This window comes from Sebastes fasciatus, chromosome 3 (assembly GCF_043250625.1).
Source record: "Sebastes fasciatus isolate fSebFas1 chromosome 3, fSebFas1.pri, whole genome shotgun sequence".
In the NCBI taxonomy this organism is placed as follows: domain Eukaryota; kingdom Metazoa; phylum Chordata; class Actinopteri; order Perciformes; family Sebastidae; genus Sebastes; species Sebastes fasciatus.
In genome coordinates this window covers 15,736,409-15,752,749 of record NC_133797.1, presented here as the reverse complement: position 1 = coordinate 15,752,749, position 16,341 = coordinate 15,736,409, and the positions used below count along the sequence as shown (strand labels likewise).

Here is a 16,341-nt window from a genome sequence, read left to right as displayed (position 1 = left end):
ATAGTGTGATTTGCTTCATACAACATCACTGAATTCACCATTAACTATTCACCTGAACAGTTTATGATATTGTGAATGGTATCATTGTAAACATTGGCCATCCAACATAGGGATAGACATCACCTTTTCTGTGTTATCATGTTTGGCACAGGAGCTATGATGCAAAATACATAATTTGGTTATGGTAATTTTTGTTGCGATGGCTCCATGTCTCAAAATGTTTAGGGCTCCAAACTGTTCAAGTGTACCAAGTTTCATGCCTTTATAAAAAAGTGAACATCATTTTCACAGTTTAACAATACTTTTACTTTTACCTTAACAACTTAGCTTAAAAAGAATATATGAAACACAAATATTTATGAGCTTCTCTAGGCCTTGGAGTATCCACCTGCTGCCCAGGACAGATGTCCCCAGTTTTGTTAAGTTTGAACAGCTAGGACCTACGTGTTGTCCGATGTGCTCCAGGCACTGTGGATTTTGATGTGTTCCGTGACATTTTCTCTCCCCCTGACCCACCGTTGTGATCATACAGGAGAATTGTGAAGTGCTCCACAATGGATATGATCTCCTTTGGAATGCCTTTTGGAGCCTTTGACAGAGCAATGAGCATGGAGTAGCATCCTTTTCTTCACTCTTGATCTTGTTCTATCATCTCATCCACAAGAAACAGATCAGATTTCCCCTTGCATGCATGAAAAGGCAGATACAAAGATGCTACTACATGCGGCGGGCGCTGCTAGAAAAAGCTTTAAAAAGATCACCCTGTGTACTGTGGACACAGATGTTGTTGTCCTAGCCATTGCACATGTGTCAGAGCTGGACATTGAGAAGCTGTGGGTGACATTTGGGACTTGTAAGAACTTCAGATACATACCTGCTCATTAGGGCTGTAACGATATGTTTTACTACGATACGTATCACTTTCCATGGTTCCGATACGATTCGATATATGGCTCATCTAGAGCGATAGAATACGATACGATTCAATGACTTGATATAGTAAGTATTTTTTGCCAAAAATTCAATCTGTGTCACTGAAATAAATAGCTGATACTGGACAGTGCAGGTCAGGATTCCTCAAAGTTTTTCTTTTAAGGGAATCAGGGATAAATTAATTATGGATATAAACAAGTAAACACAATGATTAATGGCAAATACATACACCTTTAATTTATTTTTTCTAATTTCTTTTATTTGATTAGTGTACATCCATATGACGTTTGTCGTGCTTAAATACAAGGTGTAAATTCTTAGTATCGATACAATAGATTATTTACCTTGCAAATTGATTTTAGATCGATATACATCCCCGTGAAGGACAACTTGCCGTGGACCTATCGATGTAGTTGGATTGTAGGAATATAAATCGATACATCGATGTAGTAGATGAATCGTTACACCCTTACTGCTCATGAGATTGCCAAGCCTCTGGGTCCTGACAAATCCAAGGCCCTTCTTGTGTTCCATGCCTTCACTGGCTGTGACACAGCATCTGCACATGGGATACCTGCAATGCCTATGATATGGCAACAGAGACCTTCATGGCTCTGTCAAAGGCTCCAAAAAGCGTTACATCGGAGATAATTTCCATTATGGAGCACAATGGTGGACTCTGAGGGGCAGGGGTGAAAAAAATAAAAAGGACTCCATCTGCATGTGGAGGGGCACCAGAACGCAGAAAAATTTCTTGCATGTAGGGCAGCCTATATGGTACTGCTTCATGTTTTCTCAATTTTACGGCCACCCTAAAGACCTACCCAGCAGTATGAGCAGTGCTGCCTTGTATGACACCAGCAACATCCTGTAGCTCCCGATTAGTGGCCTCTCTGAAGAGTTCTTGGTGTCATTGACAAGGGAAGCTCTCCAGTACAGAGAGTCCAGAGATCCAAACGTGGCATCTGCCGGCATCCAAATCCTAACTGGCAGGAGAGTCGACAAAGCAAAGAGTTGCAACATCTCGTTCAGGAGGAACTGTGGGTACGAGTCAGCAGGATGGTAAGGATGGGACAGCAAGGAGCATGGACTAGATGGGAAAGAGTACTGCAACGAAATATCAGCTGGTCAAATATCTGGCAAGCAGACTTCCATCACATCAGGTTCTTAGTCCAAGCTGTCTACGGTGCCCTACCAAGTGCATCTGTGATAGGTAGAATATTATATGAGGAAAGCTGATCAGCTATAAATAACTTCGAGTAATAAGGGCAATTGTGGTGACATAAAAGATTAATTAATTGTGAAATGGGTCATAAAAACATTATTTTGGTTAAAACCTCTCTAAATGTCATAATATGTCCTATCTCCCTGTCCATCTGTGATCTACCTGTTGGGCCTGTTCGGAGATTGATTAGTAGTACCTGCTGAGGCCTGAAGGGGAAGCTCGCGACTGCGGTGCCTCATTCTCATGAGACTGAAAGAGAGGAGGCATCGTGTCAAGAGTCTCAATACAAATATTTCCCTATTCAGGTATAGAAATAAGTATTTCATTTTCAAAGCTGTCAGATGTGTTTATTAAGTTGTTGAGTTGTGTTTTATTGATATGATGACCTAGTTTAGAGTGTTTTGTGTGTTTTGTTGACATTGTTCGAGCACTGGTTCAAGCTAGTTAGCTGTGTTTGATCCTGCCGCTTTGATAGCGCCACAGGATGGCGGTGCGGCGCGACTCGTCGTGTGTGTGTGTGTGTGTGTGTGTGTGTGTGTGTGTGTGTGAAGACAGTATGGGCCGGTGAAGTGTATGTGTGTGTTTGGGGGTAAAGATGATGTATTTGTGTTAATTATAAAGTGATTGTTTAGGACAGAGGGAACTTAGAGTAATTTGTGTCATTTAGGATATTTTTGTTTAATTCCTTTTGCTGAGATAATTAATGTTTATTGATTTATAGGCTGTTTACAGTAATATTTAATCTGTTATAAGAATTTATGTCCCTGTTGATATTGTTTGTGGAAATTAAAGATTCTCATGAGACTGAAAGAGAGGAGGCATCGTGTCAAGAGTCTCAATACAAATATTTCCCTATTCAGGGCACAACATCTTGGAGGCACCGCTGGGATGAATGTGACGAGGGTAAGCTGTTCCAGATAGACGTCCCCGATCATCATTCAACTCATCACATCTACAGCCGAGGTGGAGGAGAGCGTGTGGTGGTTCGACAACTGCGCAGAGAGACTTGCATGCAACCTGAGGTCAACCGCTGGTGCCCGGAGAGCTGCGTCGTCTATTCTGCAAAGGAAAAGTTCCGCTTCACACTGACACTGTCCCACGGCCAGAGACTGAAATGGATTCGTCGGAGCGAGAGGATTTGAAACTCGAAGTTGGTGGTGCACTGTACACATTGACAAGAGATGATTTGATTGAAGTTTGTGATTTTCTACACATTGCTGGGTCAAAATTTGAAATAGTGTCAGGCAAAAGTCGCTCCTCTCTTATCGTACATGTCACAAGGCACATAGAAAGAGAAGAGTTAAGTGAGCTTGAAGATGAGGGTATGGTAGAGCTACTGACTTTAAAAGACAAGATAGATGAGTTGCAACAGGCTGCCCAAAATAGTGCAGTAGAACAGAAAAACTCAGATGCAAAACAGACAGATTCTGTGCAGGAGCAGATTATTCAGCCTCCAGAAGGAGAGCGGTTACAAAAAGAGATAGAGTCACTGCAATTAGCATTAGCTTTGTCACTTCAGGAGAAAGCAAACCTAAACAATAAAAATCAAAAGTCAGCGAGTGAAAACAGTAACAGCGCTAAAGGAGACCATGTACCTGCTCAACAGACCTCCCAACCCCGCCTGTCACTACAGTGGGGCAGAGAATTTAAAATATCAGGCCAGATAGGTGAGCCAGGTCAAAAGGACAAACTTACCTTCTCCAGTCTAGCACACCAGATTGAGCAAGGCATCAATAAGGGATTTCCTGAAATAGAAGTAGTTGATGCAGTGATTAGAGCAATAGCACCAAGTTTACAACTACGCAGTTACCTTGAGGGAAAGAGTAATCTTAACTTACCTACCTTAAGGAGGATTCTTAGGTCCCATTACCAAGAAAAAGGTGCAACAGAACTGTACAAACAGTTAACCTCAGAGGTTCAGAGTAGCAAGGAAACCCCACAAAATTTCCTTATCCGAGCCCTAGATTTGAGACAGAAAATCCTGTTTGCATCGCAAGAAGCAGAATCTGGTTTAAGATATGATCCTGTCCTCGTACAGAGCATGTTTCTTCATACCGTTCTGACAGGCCTGCAAAATGATAGCATTAGAAGTGACCTCCAGCCTTACCTGCAACAAACAACGACAAGTGATGAGCTGCTTCTTGAAAAACTTAACATTGCTTGTGCAAATGAAGCAGAACGACAAAATAAAAAGAAACTACTAAGCCAGCAGCGACCAACAACTGTGCACTCAGTTCAGTCTGACCCACCTGTGGATAAAGGGAGGAAAAATCCAAGCTCAGAACAAACCAGCAAAACCCAGCCTGATGTACTGAATGAATTGAAAGAATTGCGCTCTGACATGGCATTACTGAAAAATATTGGTGCTGAAGTTGCACAAATCAGAGAGTCAATTCGACAGCCTAGTCCAGCACAGACACAGCATGTGGCTGCACAGGAATACCTTCCCCCTCCTCAGTTCCAGTATCCACCACAAAGCGTCTGGCCTCCCCCAGGACCAGGACGAAGAGGAGAAACAGCACAATATCAACAGAGGTTTGCACCACAGCCACATTATCGTGCTCCAAATCGTGCACGCCTGAGAAAATGCATTGGCTGCCAGCAGAGTGAAAGTGAATATTGCACTCATTGCTACAGATGCGGCAGTGATGAACACTTCCTCGCAGGTTGCAAAGTGAGAGGAACCAGACAAGACAAAGATGGGCCTTTAAACGAAAGAGGGTTACCCCCACGGGACTAGGAGTAACCAGCAACAGTATAACGTCCCAACAGCACTGTTCCCACTGTGGTCTCTCTGGGAAAGACAAAAGCTTAAGAAAGTGTGCATCATGTAAAAAAGACATTTACTGTTCAAAAGCCTGTCAAGTTGAACACTGGCCAAAACATAAGAAACGATGCAACAAGCCCACTAACTCACCAGTAAATCAGTGCTCTCACACAAAGACAAATGCCACCAAAACAAAGAAAGAGGACAGTCATTCCCGCCTTGTTGCTCTTGTAGGGAAACGATGTATAGTTGACTGCTATATACAAGGCCGTAAAACTAGAGCATTGTGGGATACAGGTTCTCAAGTCTGCATTGTTGATGAGAAGTGGAAACGGAGACATTTGCCACATGAAAAGTTAAAGGATATCTCTGAGTTACTGGATGCACCTGATGATTTGAAAATAACAGCCGCAAACGGACAGAGCATGCCTTATAAAGGTTTCATTGAAGTCACTTTTGGATTAGCTGCTGATGGAGCTGACCCTCAAGAGCTTATTGTCCCCATGCTGGTTATGAGAGGTGGAAGACTTCCACAGCCCATCTTAGGCTTTAATGTCATTGAGCAAATGATAAAAGCCAGCACCACAGAACAACTGGATACAACAAGAAGAGAGCAACTTAATGAGACATTAACAACTGCTTTCCCCAGTCTTGAGAGCGACAATGTCACTGCCTTCATTGATCTTGTGACTACTGAACAATCATGTGACTATGTTGTGAAAACGGCAAAAGAGAAAGTTATCGTGCCCAAACACACCTCTGTTCAGATTGACTGTAAGGTGCAGACACGGCCACTAAAAAAAGACACCACACTTCTCTTTGAACCTGACATAAATCCTCAGTGGACTGAAGGCCTTGAGTTTTGTGAGACATTGGTAAAGCTAAGAAGTGGTGTTTCAACTTACATTGTTCTTGATGTGCAAAATCCAACTGACCATGATATTGAACTGTCAGGAAAAACTGTTATTGGTACATTACAGCATGTCCAGGCTGTGTATCCAGCGACTGTTTTAGAGAAACCCGATCATTGCCCTCAAGTGTCAGTCAGTCAAGTAAATGCACAAAGTGAGCAAGCTAATGACATTTCGTGGGATCCACCGATTAACCTAAGCCATCTGAATGAACCTGAAAAAGAAGTTGTACAGGACATGCTGCGTGAAGAATGCTCCTCTTTTTCCAAGTCGGACAATGACATCGGATGTGTTGAAAAGTTAAAGTTGAGCATATCATTGAAAGACATGGATCCTGTTGCACGCACTTAACTGTCAGTGCCAAAGCCGCTCTACAAAGAAATGAAAGACTATCTGCACAATCTTATTGCTCAGGGATGGGTAAAGAAATCCAACTCACCTTATGCATCGCCTGTTGTCTGTGTAAGAAAAAAAGATGGAAGCCTGCGTCTTTGCATAGATTACAGGGAACTGAACAAAAAGACTCACCCTGACAGACAACCGATCCCTCGAGTGCAGGACATCCTTGACAGTCTTGGTGGCAACTCATGGTTTTCGTTGCTCGACCAAGGAAAAGCCTACCATCAAGGGTTTATGGATGAAAACAGCAGACCTTTAACTGCATTTGTGACTCCATGGGGCCTTTATGAATGGATAAGGATTCCATTTGGGCTAATGAACGCACCTGCAGCCTTTCAACGCTGCATGGAGGAGTGTCTGGAAGAAGTGAGAGATAATATCTGCGTCCCCTACCTGGATGATACTCTTGTTTACAGCCAGTCATTTGATGATCATGTTAACCATGTCAGAAAAGTACTCCAGCTGCTGAGAAAATACGGCATCAAGCTAAAACCCAGCAAATGTGAATTGTTTAAACATGAAGTCCGTTATCTGGGAAGAATTGTTTCAGACGAAGGAAGCAAAGTTGATCCAGCAGACACCATCGCTGTGAGAGCTTTGAAAGACAAAAGACCAAGCAATGTTGGAGAGCTAAGATCTGTCATGGGCTTATTAAGCTATTACAGGCAATACATAAAAGACTTTTCCCGTATCGCAGGACCACTTTACAACCTGTTGAAAGGGACAACAAAAGACAACAATGTGCCACAAAAGAAAACAAACTCGAGACAAGTTAAAGGGGAAAACAAAGGAGTGCCGTCACACACACCAATTGTGTGGAATGAAGGACATCAACGCATATTGGAGCGGCTAATAGACTGCTTGGTAGAGCCACCAGTTCTCGGGTTCCCAGACTTTTCAAAGCCATTTGTCCTCCACACAGATGCCTCAAATCAAGGCCTTGGTGCAGTCCTCTACCAAGAACAGGATAATAAACTCCGTGTCATAGCCTATGGTTCGCGAACTCTGACTGCTGCTGAAAGAAATTATCATCTCCACTCAGGAAAATTGGAATTTCTCGCATTAAAGTGGGCAGTCACAGAAAAATTCAGAGATTACTTGTATTATGCTCCAACTTTCACAGTGTTTACTGATAACAATCCCCTTACATATGTCCTGTCCAGTGCCAAGCTGAACGCAACAGGATGCAGATGGGTGGCAGAGCTTGCAGACTTCCATTTCACTATTCGATATCGCCCAGGTAAAGAAAATGTGGATGCAGATAGCCTGTCAAGAATGCCTTTAAATATTGACATGATGATGGAACAATGTACTGAAGAGTTGACATCAGACTGTGTAGCAGCGACAACCCAAGCCGTCGAGACTCAAGACTCCAGCTCATCATGGGTCTGTCCAGCAGTTAACTCTCTCCAATGTACAGAAAGTGAAGAGACACACAAACCATTCTCAGCCGATGAGATAAGACAAGCACAACAAGATGACAAAAATATAGGTCCTATAATGCAGTGTGTATTGAGCGACAACAAACCATCAGTACATGAACTAAGAAACTTCAGTATGCAAAGCAAGTGTTTACTGCGCAGCTGGGAGAGACTTCATTTTGATGAAGATGGAATTCTTCGCAGGAAGACAACAAACAAAACACAGCTTGTATTACCTGAGAAGTATAAAGCCACTGTTCTGAAAGAGTTACATGATGAAATGGGCCATCAAGGCATCGATCGAACAACATCACTGATCAGAGATAGATTCTTCTGGCCTTACATGCAGAAAGAAATTGAACATTATGTTGCCAGGACATGTAGTTGTCTGAAACAAAAGACACCAAGCAAAGAAACACGAGCACCCATGACCAGTATTGTAACCACACAGCCATTTGAACTGGTGTCGATCGATTTCCTCCACTTGGACAAATGTAAGGGTGGCTACGAGTACATATTGGTAATTGTTGATCACTTCACTCGTTTTGCACAGGCTTACCCCACCACATCCAAGTCTGCAAAAACAGTTGCTGACCGAATATTCAACGACTATGCTCTAAAGTTTGGACTGCCGAACCGGATACACCATGATCAAGGTGGCGAGTTTGAGAACCAGCTCTTTTCCCAGCTGAAAAAGAACTGTGGTGTTCTAGGATCGCGAACTACACCTTATCACCCGCAAGGAAATGGACAAGTTGAACGCTTTAACAGAACATTACTACAAATGCTCAAAACACTGACTGAAAAACAGAAGACAAACTGGAAAGATACTCTGAACAAGTTAATCTATGCATATAACTGCACAAGATGTGATGTCACAGGTTTCTCCCCTTTTTACCTCCTTTTCGGAAGGTCCCCAAGGTTACCTATCGACCTACTGTTTGGACTCACTTCTGAGACAGGAAAGGTAGACCATCGAACATACATGGAGAAATGGAAGCGAGAAATGCAGGAAGCATATGACATCGTCAGAGAAAATGCAAAGAAGTCAACAGAGAGAAGTAAAAGACATTATGATGGAAAAGTGAGAAGCTCAGTGCTGCACCCCGGTGATCGTGTCCTTGTAAGGAATCTGACACCTAGAGGAGGCACTGGAAAGCTTCGCAATCATTGGGAAGAGAACATTCATGTTGTGGTACGCCAGGTTGGAGAAGACATCCCAGTCTATGAAGTGAAGCCTGAGCAGGGAAGAGGAAGATCAAGAACCCTGCATCGCAACCTGTTGCTACAATGTGATCACTTGCCCTTGGAAATCCAGCCAAAAGCAGCATCCAAGCAAAACAAAAGGATAACAAAGACAACCACAGGAAACACAGAACAGGACGAAGAAAATGATGAAGATGAATGTCTAATCTACTACAGACCAGCAACAGAGTCTCAGATACCTATGGTAGAAAGAACCATTGAGCATGCAGACATACAAAATGACCAAGAGCAATCAGTGTTAAGTGACGACGGACAAGTGTTTGAACAAGGTCACATAATAGACACAGATGAGTTTGAGGTACAGCAGGAAGATGTACTGCCAGAACACGATGATCAGAGTGAAGATGAACAACCAGATGAAGGAGCACAGGATGAGATTCAGGAACTCCTGCATCCAGATTCAGATGGAGATGTCATAGAACAGAGACATGACCTGTTAAGGAGAGAAAGACGAGCTCCTAAGATCTTCACCTATGACCAATTAGGAACCCCTACATGTTATAGTGCAACCCATGCAAATGACATGCATTACCAGTATCAGCCGATAGTATACAGGGCAGTTCAGCCAGTACCAATGTGGACAAGCCCACATCAGGTTTACCAACCTTTATTTATGCAGAGATATTAGGCATAAGAAAGATTTAAGCTGTTGAGTACAGTAAGAGATTGTTTAACAGAAAAGCTCTCTAGATTTAGTTGGGTCATGTATACAGTACATCCAGTACTTTGTTATAAGTAAAGTTGTCACTGTAGTAATCTCCCTTTAAGATGTAGTTAAGAAAACAGGAACATAGGTTGAGAACCATAACTCCACAACAGTAATGATGTCGGGACGACATCTAATTTTGCAGGGGAGTGTGTGATAGGTAGAATATTATATGAGGAAAGCTGATCAGCTATAAATAACTTCGAGTAATAAGGGCAATTGTGGTGACATAAAAGATTAATTAATTGTGAAATGGGTCATAAAAACATTATTTTGGTTAAAACCTCTCTAAATGTCATAATATGTCCTATCTCCCTGTCCATCTGTGATCTACCTGTTGGGCCTGTTCGGAGATTGATTAGTAGTACCTGCTGAGGCCTGAAGGGGAAGCTCGCGACTGCGGTGCCTCATTCTCATGAGACTGAAAGAGAGGAGGCATCGTGTCAAGAGTCTCAATACAAATATTTCCCTATTCAGGTATAGAAATAAGTATTTCATTTTCAAAGCTGTCAGATGTGTTTATTAAGTTGTTGAGTTGTGTTTTATTGATATGATGACCTAGTTTAGAGTGTTTTGTGTGTTTTGTTGACATTGTTCGAGCACTGGTTCAAGCTAGTTAGCTGTGTTTGATCCTGCCGCTTTGATAGCGCCACAGGATGGCGGTGCGGCGCGACTCGTCGTGTGTGTGTGTGTGTGTGTGTGTGTGTGTGTGTGTGAAGACAGTATGGGCCGGTGAAGTGTATGTGTGTGTTTGGGGGTAAAGATGATGTATTTGTGTTAATTATAAAGTGATTGTTTAGGACAGAGGGAACTTAGAGTAATTTGTGTCATTTAGGATATTTTTGTTTAATTCCTTTTGCTGAGATAATTAATGTTTATTGATTTATAGGCTGTTTACAGTAATATTTAATCTGTTATAAGAATTTATGTCCCTGTTGATATTGTTTGTGGAAATTAAAGATTCTCATGAGACTGAAAGAGAGGAGGCATCGTGTCAAGAGTCTCAATACAAATATTTCCCTATTCAGGGCACAACACATCAAACCATAACATTATCACTGCCGCCATGACCAAGTGCTTAACACAGTCGATGAGAGTGTAGCCACAGCCATCAACACCAGCAAGGGCCGCCACCAGCCAAAGACCATCACGTTCCTCAGAGCCGGAGAGAAGCCACACCAACAACCTAGACAACCAACCAAACCTAGAAACTGTAAGTGGACTTGGGCAAGCAGCTGAAGTTCCCAGCCTGGATAACATCAACACAGCTTCAACCAGACGTGATCATCATTTCAGAGTCTGCCAAACAACTGATCAGGCTGGAACTAACAGTGTCCTGGAAAGAGCGTATGGATGAGGCCAATGAGAGGAAGCGAGACCAAGTACCAGGAGCTAGTGTAAGAATGTAGAAGGCAAGGCTGGCAAACTCGCTGTGAGCCTGTGGAGGTGGGCTGCAAAGCATTTGGGCACTGGGCAATGGGCATCACCGGGGAGGCCATAGAGGAAGGCCATCAGATCCATTACTGAAGCTGCAGAGAAAGCCACCAGACTGGCTTTGGATCAAGAGGCTAGATCCATGGGCGACTGCTGCTGGGACTCAGGCTGGGGTCTGATCAACCCTGGCTGGGTCGCCTGGGCAAGAGTGTCTGATGTTGAAAGACCCGAAATACCCAATGACCCCAGGTTCCATCACTGATGATGCATCCCGGCACATCTACAGGATGTATCTTTCATCTTTTGTGTTTGACATTCTTTTTAAGCTTTAAGTTGTTATGGTCATATTGAATATTGCTCTCCTCTTTACAGTCACTGTATTGTCAGGGTTAATGAACAAAAGGATTAAGCTTTCTAAAACTCTATACAACATACATGCACATAACAGACATGATATTATAGTTTAGTTAAGTAGTAATAGTTACATCTAGCCTAGGTTCTCAGATAGTGTGATTTGCTTCATACAACATCACTGAATTCACCATTAATTATTCACCTGAACAGTTTATGATATTGTGAATGGTATCATTGTAAACATTGGCCATCCAACATAGGGATAGACATCACCTTTTCTGTGTTATCATGTTTGGCACAGGAGCTATGATGCAAAATACATAATTTGGTTATGGTAATTTTTGTTGCGATGGCTCCATGTCTCCAAAATGTTTAGGGCTCCAAACTGTTCAAGTGTACCAAGTTTCATGCCTTTATAAAAAAGTGAACATCATTTTCACATATCACCTGGAATATAACCCATTGCCACTGAGTCAGGGCCTCATCAGTTGGAACATGTTTATATTGACAATGAGGTAAGTGTGAGAAAACATAAAATAATGGATAGAGAATTAATTTCTTAGTACAGTTTTTTGAGTTTTTGTATTATTTTGTGTTTCTGCTGCTAAGAAAGCCATTTACAAACGGCCCCAATAACAGAATCCAATGCAATGTTCTGAACATTCTATCAGATACAAACTGCACAAAGTTACGTTTATTCTGATAAGAAATGTTGTTAGTCATATAATAAATCAATTTAAAGCTCTTTTTGTGCTCTTTATGCTGGAACTATCCATGGGCACATCCAATCAATATGGAGTTAGTTATAAGGGCATTTGCAGTGGCATTCAGAATTTGCCCCATTGCAGCATTAGCAGTCAACGGTCAAATTCTCTTGACCTCAGTGTCATGACAGTGTGACTGAAGGATAGATTATAGTCTAAGCTTTACAACGATACATGACTTCATGATATTGTGTGTTGGTTTCCCTCTTTTATACTGGATCTATGTGTAAAATGGTGAAAAAAGATGGAAAAGTTTTAATGATGGAGGGATGAAAAAAGGAGTGATAGCACATAGAAAGCTACCATTGCTGCAATGCTATCATGCGTTTTCCAACACTAGGGACATAGACCTTTAAAAAAATCACTATGAGACATGGTCCCTCCAAAGTGGCACGACGGACAAATTTTGGGGGTCTGGCTCATGGACTAATATATATATATATATATATATATATATATATATATATATATATATAAACTGCCCTCCATCTCCACCCACAGCTTAAGAACTATACCTTTGTTAAGGTGCGGCATATTTTTCTCGCAAGCCAATCAGAGCAGACTGGGCTTTTTCAGGAGGAGGGCTTAAAGAGACATGCGCTAAAATGGAGCATTTCAGACAGAGGGTGAATACAGTTATTATTCAGACAGACAGGATGAGAAAAAAAATCTGTTTTTTGATCATCAAAGTATTTAAACATGTTCTAGAAAGAAAGAAACTCCAAATACAAGTATGAACATGAAAATGAGAATGATATGTCCCCTTTAAAGGTGTCCACAGTGTCCACAGATATTAAATCCAATGGGAGAAAACAGCCCTATATCTGAGGGATTATTGGATGTGTTTTGTTTAGAGAAAAGGAAGATGAAGGTGGTCAACCAGTCTAATATTTATTAGGAGCCTGCTCACCTGTTCAAAACCTCATTAACAATTCGTGCAAGTTGGTTCTGGTCCACATCAGCCAAACTGTTTCCAGCAGAAAACAACAAGCCCAGCGTTACAGCCATCCAGCACAGGACAGCCATCTGAGTGTTTTAAACAAATATCATCAGGGATGATTATGATAACGAGACTACATTACAATCTCAAAATGTTTATAATCTGCAGCAGGTTGTTGTAGTTAAACATAGGCTATTTCATATTTAGGTTTTACACTCATATTTAGATGTAACATTAAGATTTGCCACAAAAGAACTGGAATTTAAAGTTCCTTCTTTGAAATTTAGTGAGGCATCAGTAATGTGGAAGAATCAGTCAAATCTTTTGCCGATTGTTGAGAAATTTGGCTAAAGTTTTAAACTTTAATAATCTCTCTTCCATACTCTATAGTAAGAGCAGAGTAGAGTAATTTCATTACATTCAGTCTGATCTGTTCTACAGACTAGCAGTGGTGGAAAGTAACTAAGTACATTTACAAAAGTACTGAAGTATAAATTTGAGGTATTTCTATTGTCTGCTACTTCAAACTTCTACTCCACTACATCTCAGAGGGAAATATTATACTTTTTACTCCACTAAATTTTTCTGACAGCTTTAGTTACTTTGCAGATTCAGATAAATACTACACTATTTAATCAATAAATAAATTATGATATTATTAAATCTTTAATAATTTATTGGTCCCCAGGGGGAAATTTGCAAGCTACAAGCAATATTAAAACGATGAACACATCAATGCATCAAAAATTATAATCTAATAATCTAATATATATTATTCTGAAATGGGCCATTCTGCATAATGAGTACTTTTACTTTTGGTACTTAAAGCAGGCTTGGGAAGTAACGGATTACATGAAACGGCGTTAGGTAATTAGGATACAAAACAAGGTAACTGTATTCCGTTACAGTTGCAGAAAAAAAAAGAGAAATTTGTGGGGCTGTACCGAATAGTTCAAAGCTTCATTCATAACGTTGACATTCAAATTATTATTAATAACTTACAGGACCAGAAACAATAATGGCGAAATTTCAGCATGTTTCTTTTCTCTTGTCTTTATTTGTATATTTAGTATTGAGGTAATCCAATAGTAACAGAAAGTAATCAGATTGCATTACTTATTTATTGTGGTACTTGGGTTAGCTTACTGACTACAGGTAATTAGTGATTGTATTGGATTACATTTTAAAGTAACCATCCCAACCCTGACTTTAAGTATATTTTGTACTTTTTACTTTACAATGCAGGACTTTTACTTGTGAAAGAGTATTTCTACAGTGTGATATTGCTACTTGCTACACAAGTCAAAGCTCTGAGTACTTCTTCCACCACTGCAGACTACCTTCTTCAGTCCAGTGCCCTGAACTTGGACAGTACATGTTCTGCGGTTTCACAGTTTACAAAGACTGGCTTTCCAGAGAAAAAGGGAAGACAAAAACAGGATCATGAGAATGCTCACCTTCACTGCTGCTGCCAACAGGATCTAAAACCCTACAACAGAGAGACACAAAACCATTAGTAGAAGGAAAAATGTGTATTTTATAACTGTTGTTGCTGAGTCAGTTCCCTGACTTCATGACTCCTTTCTACTTGTGCTACTTTAACACTATTATGTCGCAGAAGATAAACATATCAGTGTTTTTTCTAGGGCTGCAACTATTGGTTATTTTCATTATCTGATTATTTTCTCGATAATTCTTAGTTTTGTCTACTTAATGCCGTGTCAATATCCATCAGTTTCCCTCAGCCAAAGGTGACGTTTTCAAATGTCTTGCTTTGTCCGACCCACCGCCTCCAACCTGCACATAAAAGATATGCTTTCACATTTGAGAAGCTGAATATAAAAAATGACTGAAACAATTGATTATCAAAATAGTTTTATGCTAAAACATATAAAAGAATTCTGTAGTATAACACTAACCTGATGAAAAATTAACTGTCAAGTTCAATAAGTAAACATACTGTATCTAACCAGGAGACATGTTTGTTGTTGCCTAAAGGTGATTTCTGTAAAGCAACTGACTCGTGACAATCTTGGGAAACAAAGGGGAATTCAGTGTGCCGTCATCCTGCAATTGTTCAGCAGAGGTTACATAGTCTCACTTTGATGTGGCTTTATTGAAAAGCTTTTGAAATATTTGCAAGATGTCAGGACATAGTAAAAAGAAAATATGTAAGAACACCAGTAAACGGGTAAAAACAAGGATTTACTGTTAATACAGTCTTTAACCCATTTGTGCTTGCAACTGAAATTTGTAATTTCCTTTGTTGGAAGTGTTCTCTGGGCTTGCCTAAGCACAAATGTGAAGACATTTTCAAATTCGGTTAAAAAAGAAAAGTGAGTTTTTCTTATCACACTATATCTAGGCACATGATGGGAGTACTGTTTTTGCAATAGACTAAAAACAAAAATACAAATAAATTAAAAAAAAATCATACTAAATATAGTCTTTGGGCACAAATGGGTTAAATTAAAACATGTTTATTAGTTCAAACACATAGTTTGCCAAACTGCACCTTTTGAACTTTTAAAATTCCGAAACATCATAAAAAGCAAGCAAAAATGTCTTTTTGGTGCTGAGAGCTTTACCAAAATCAAAGAGTGAAACATTTAAATTGTACAGTCAAGGCATGGAAATTAATACCACTTATTTTCTCGATCTTTCAGTCCATTACAACACCTTGCTTTGAGGTGTTGAAGAGAAAACCCCCATTTACCTTCTTGAATTTCTAGTTCTGTATTTTAAGTAAGAAATCCAGCCAAGTGAAATCGTATTACCTGCTTTGGTGGAGAAAGATGTTGATCAAATGCTGTTGACTCTGTTTCCTTCTCAGTGCAAGGTGCTGTCGCAGTGAATGCAGTCAGAAGGAAGTGACATGTTTAGAAAGGAGAGCCTGACTTTGGCCAAACCCTCAGAGTGGCACCATGCCCTTATTTGAAACTAACAATAACACTTTAAAAAATCTGAGATTACAGTTTGGTTTTCCTGAAAAATAGAGTGATTTCTGATGAGTCTCTTCTCCAGACCTTGAAATGTATGCTTTCCTATCATGTAATTCTGCCTGTATACAAATGTAAAAATATGTATATATATATACATATATATATATACATGTATATACGTATATATACACGTGTATATATATATATACACGTGTATATATATATATATACATGTGTGTATATATATATATATATATATATATATATATATATATATAT

The 16,341-nt window shown here is 40.3% G+C and overlaps 1 protein-coding gene across 3 annotated transcripts in view; it reads right to left on the bottom strand.

The window, feature by feature from the left end:
- LOC141764210 (uncharacterized) overlaps positions 1–16,133 on the bottom strand; it is a 23,548-nt gene extending 7,415 nt beyond the window's left edge. The window contains exons 1-4 of one of the 3 annotated variants that reach the window (XM_074629233.1): positions 15,898–16,133; positions 14,578–14,609; positions 13,091–13,206; positions 12,691–12,780 (exon numbers count right to left, since the gene is read on the bottom strand). Coding sequence is in view for 2 of the 3 variants with exons in the window: in XM_074629232.1 (XP_074485333.1) it covers positions 13,091–13,206 (116 nt within the window). In the remaining variant the exon portion in view is untranslated. The other 2 variants (XM_074629232.1, XM_074629231.1) reach the window with 2 other exon arrangements.
- Between the last annotated feature and the right edge of the window lie 208 nt (positions 16,134–16,341).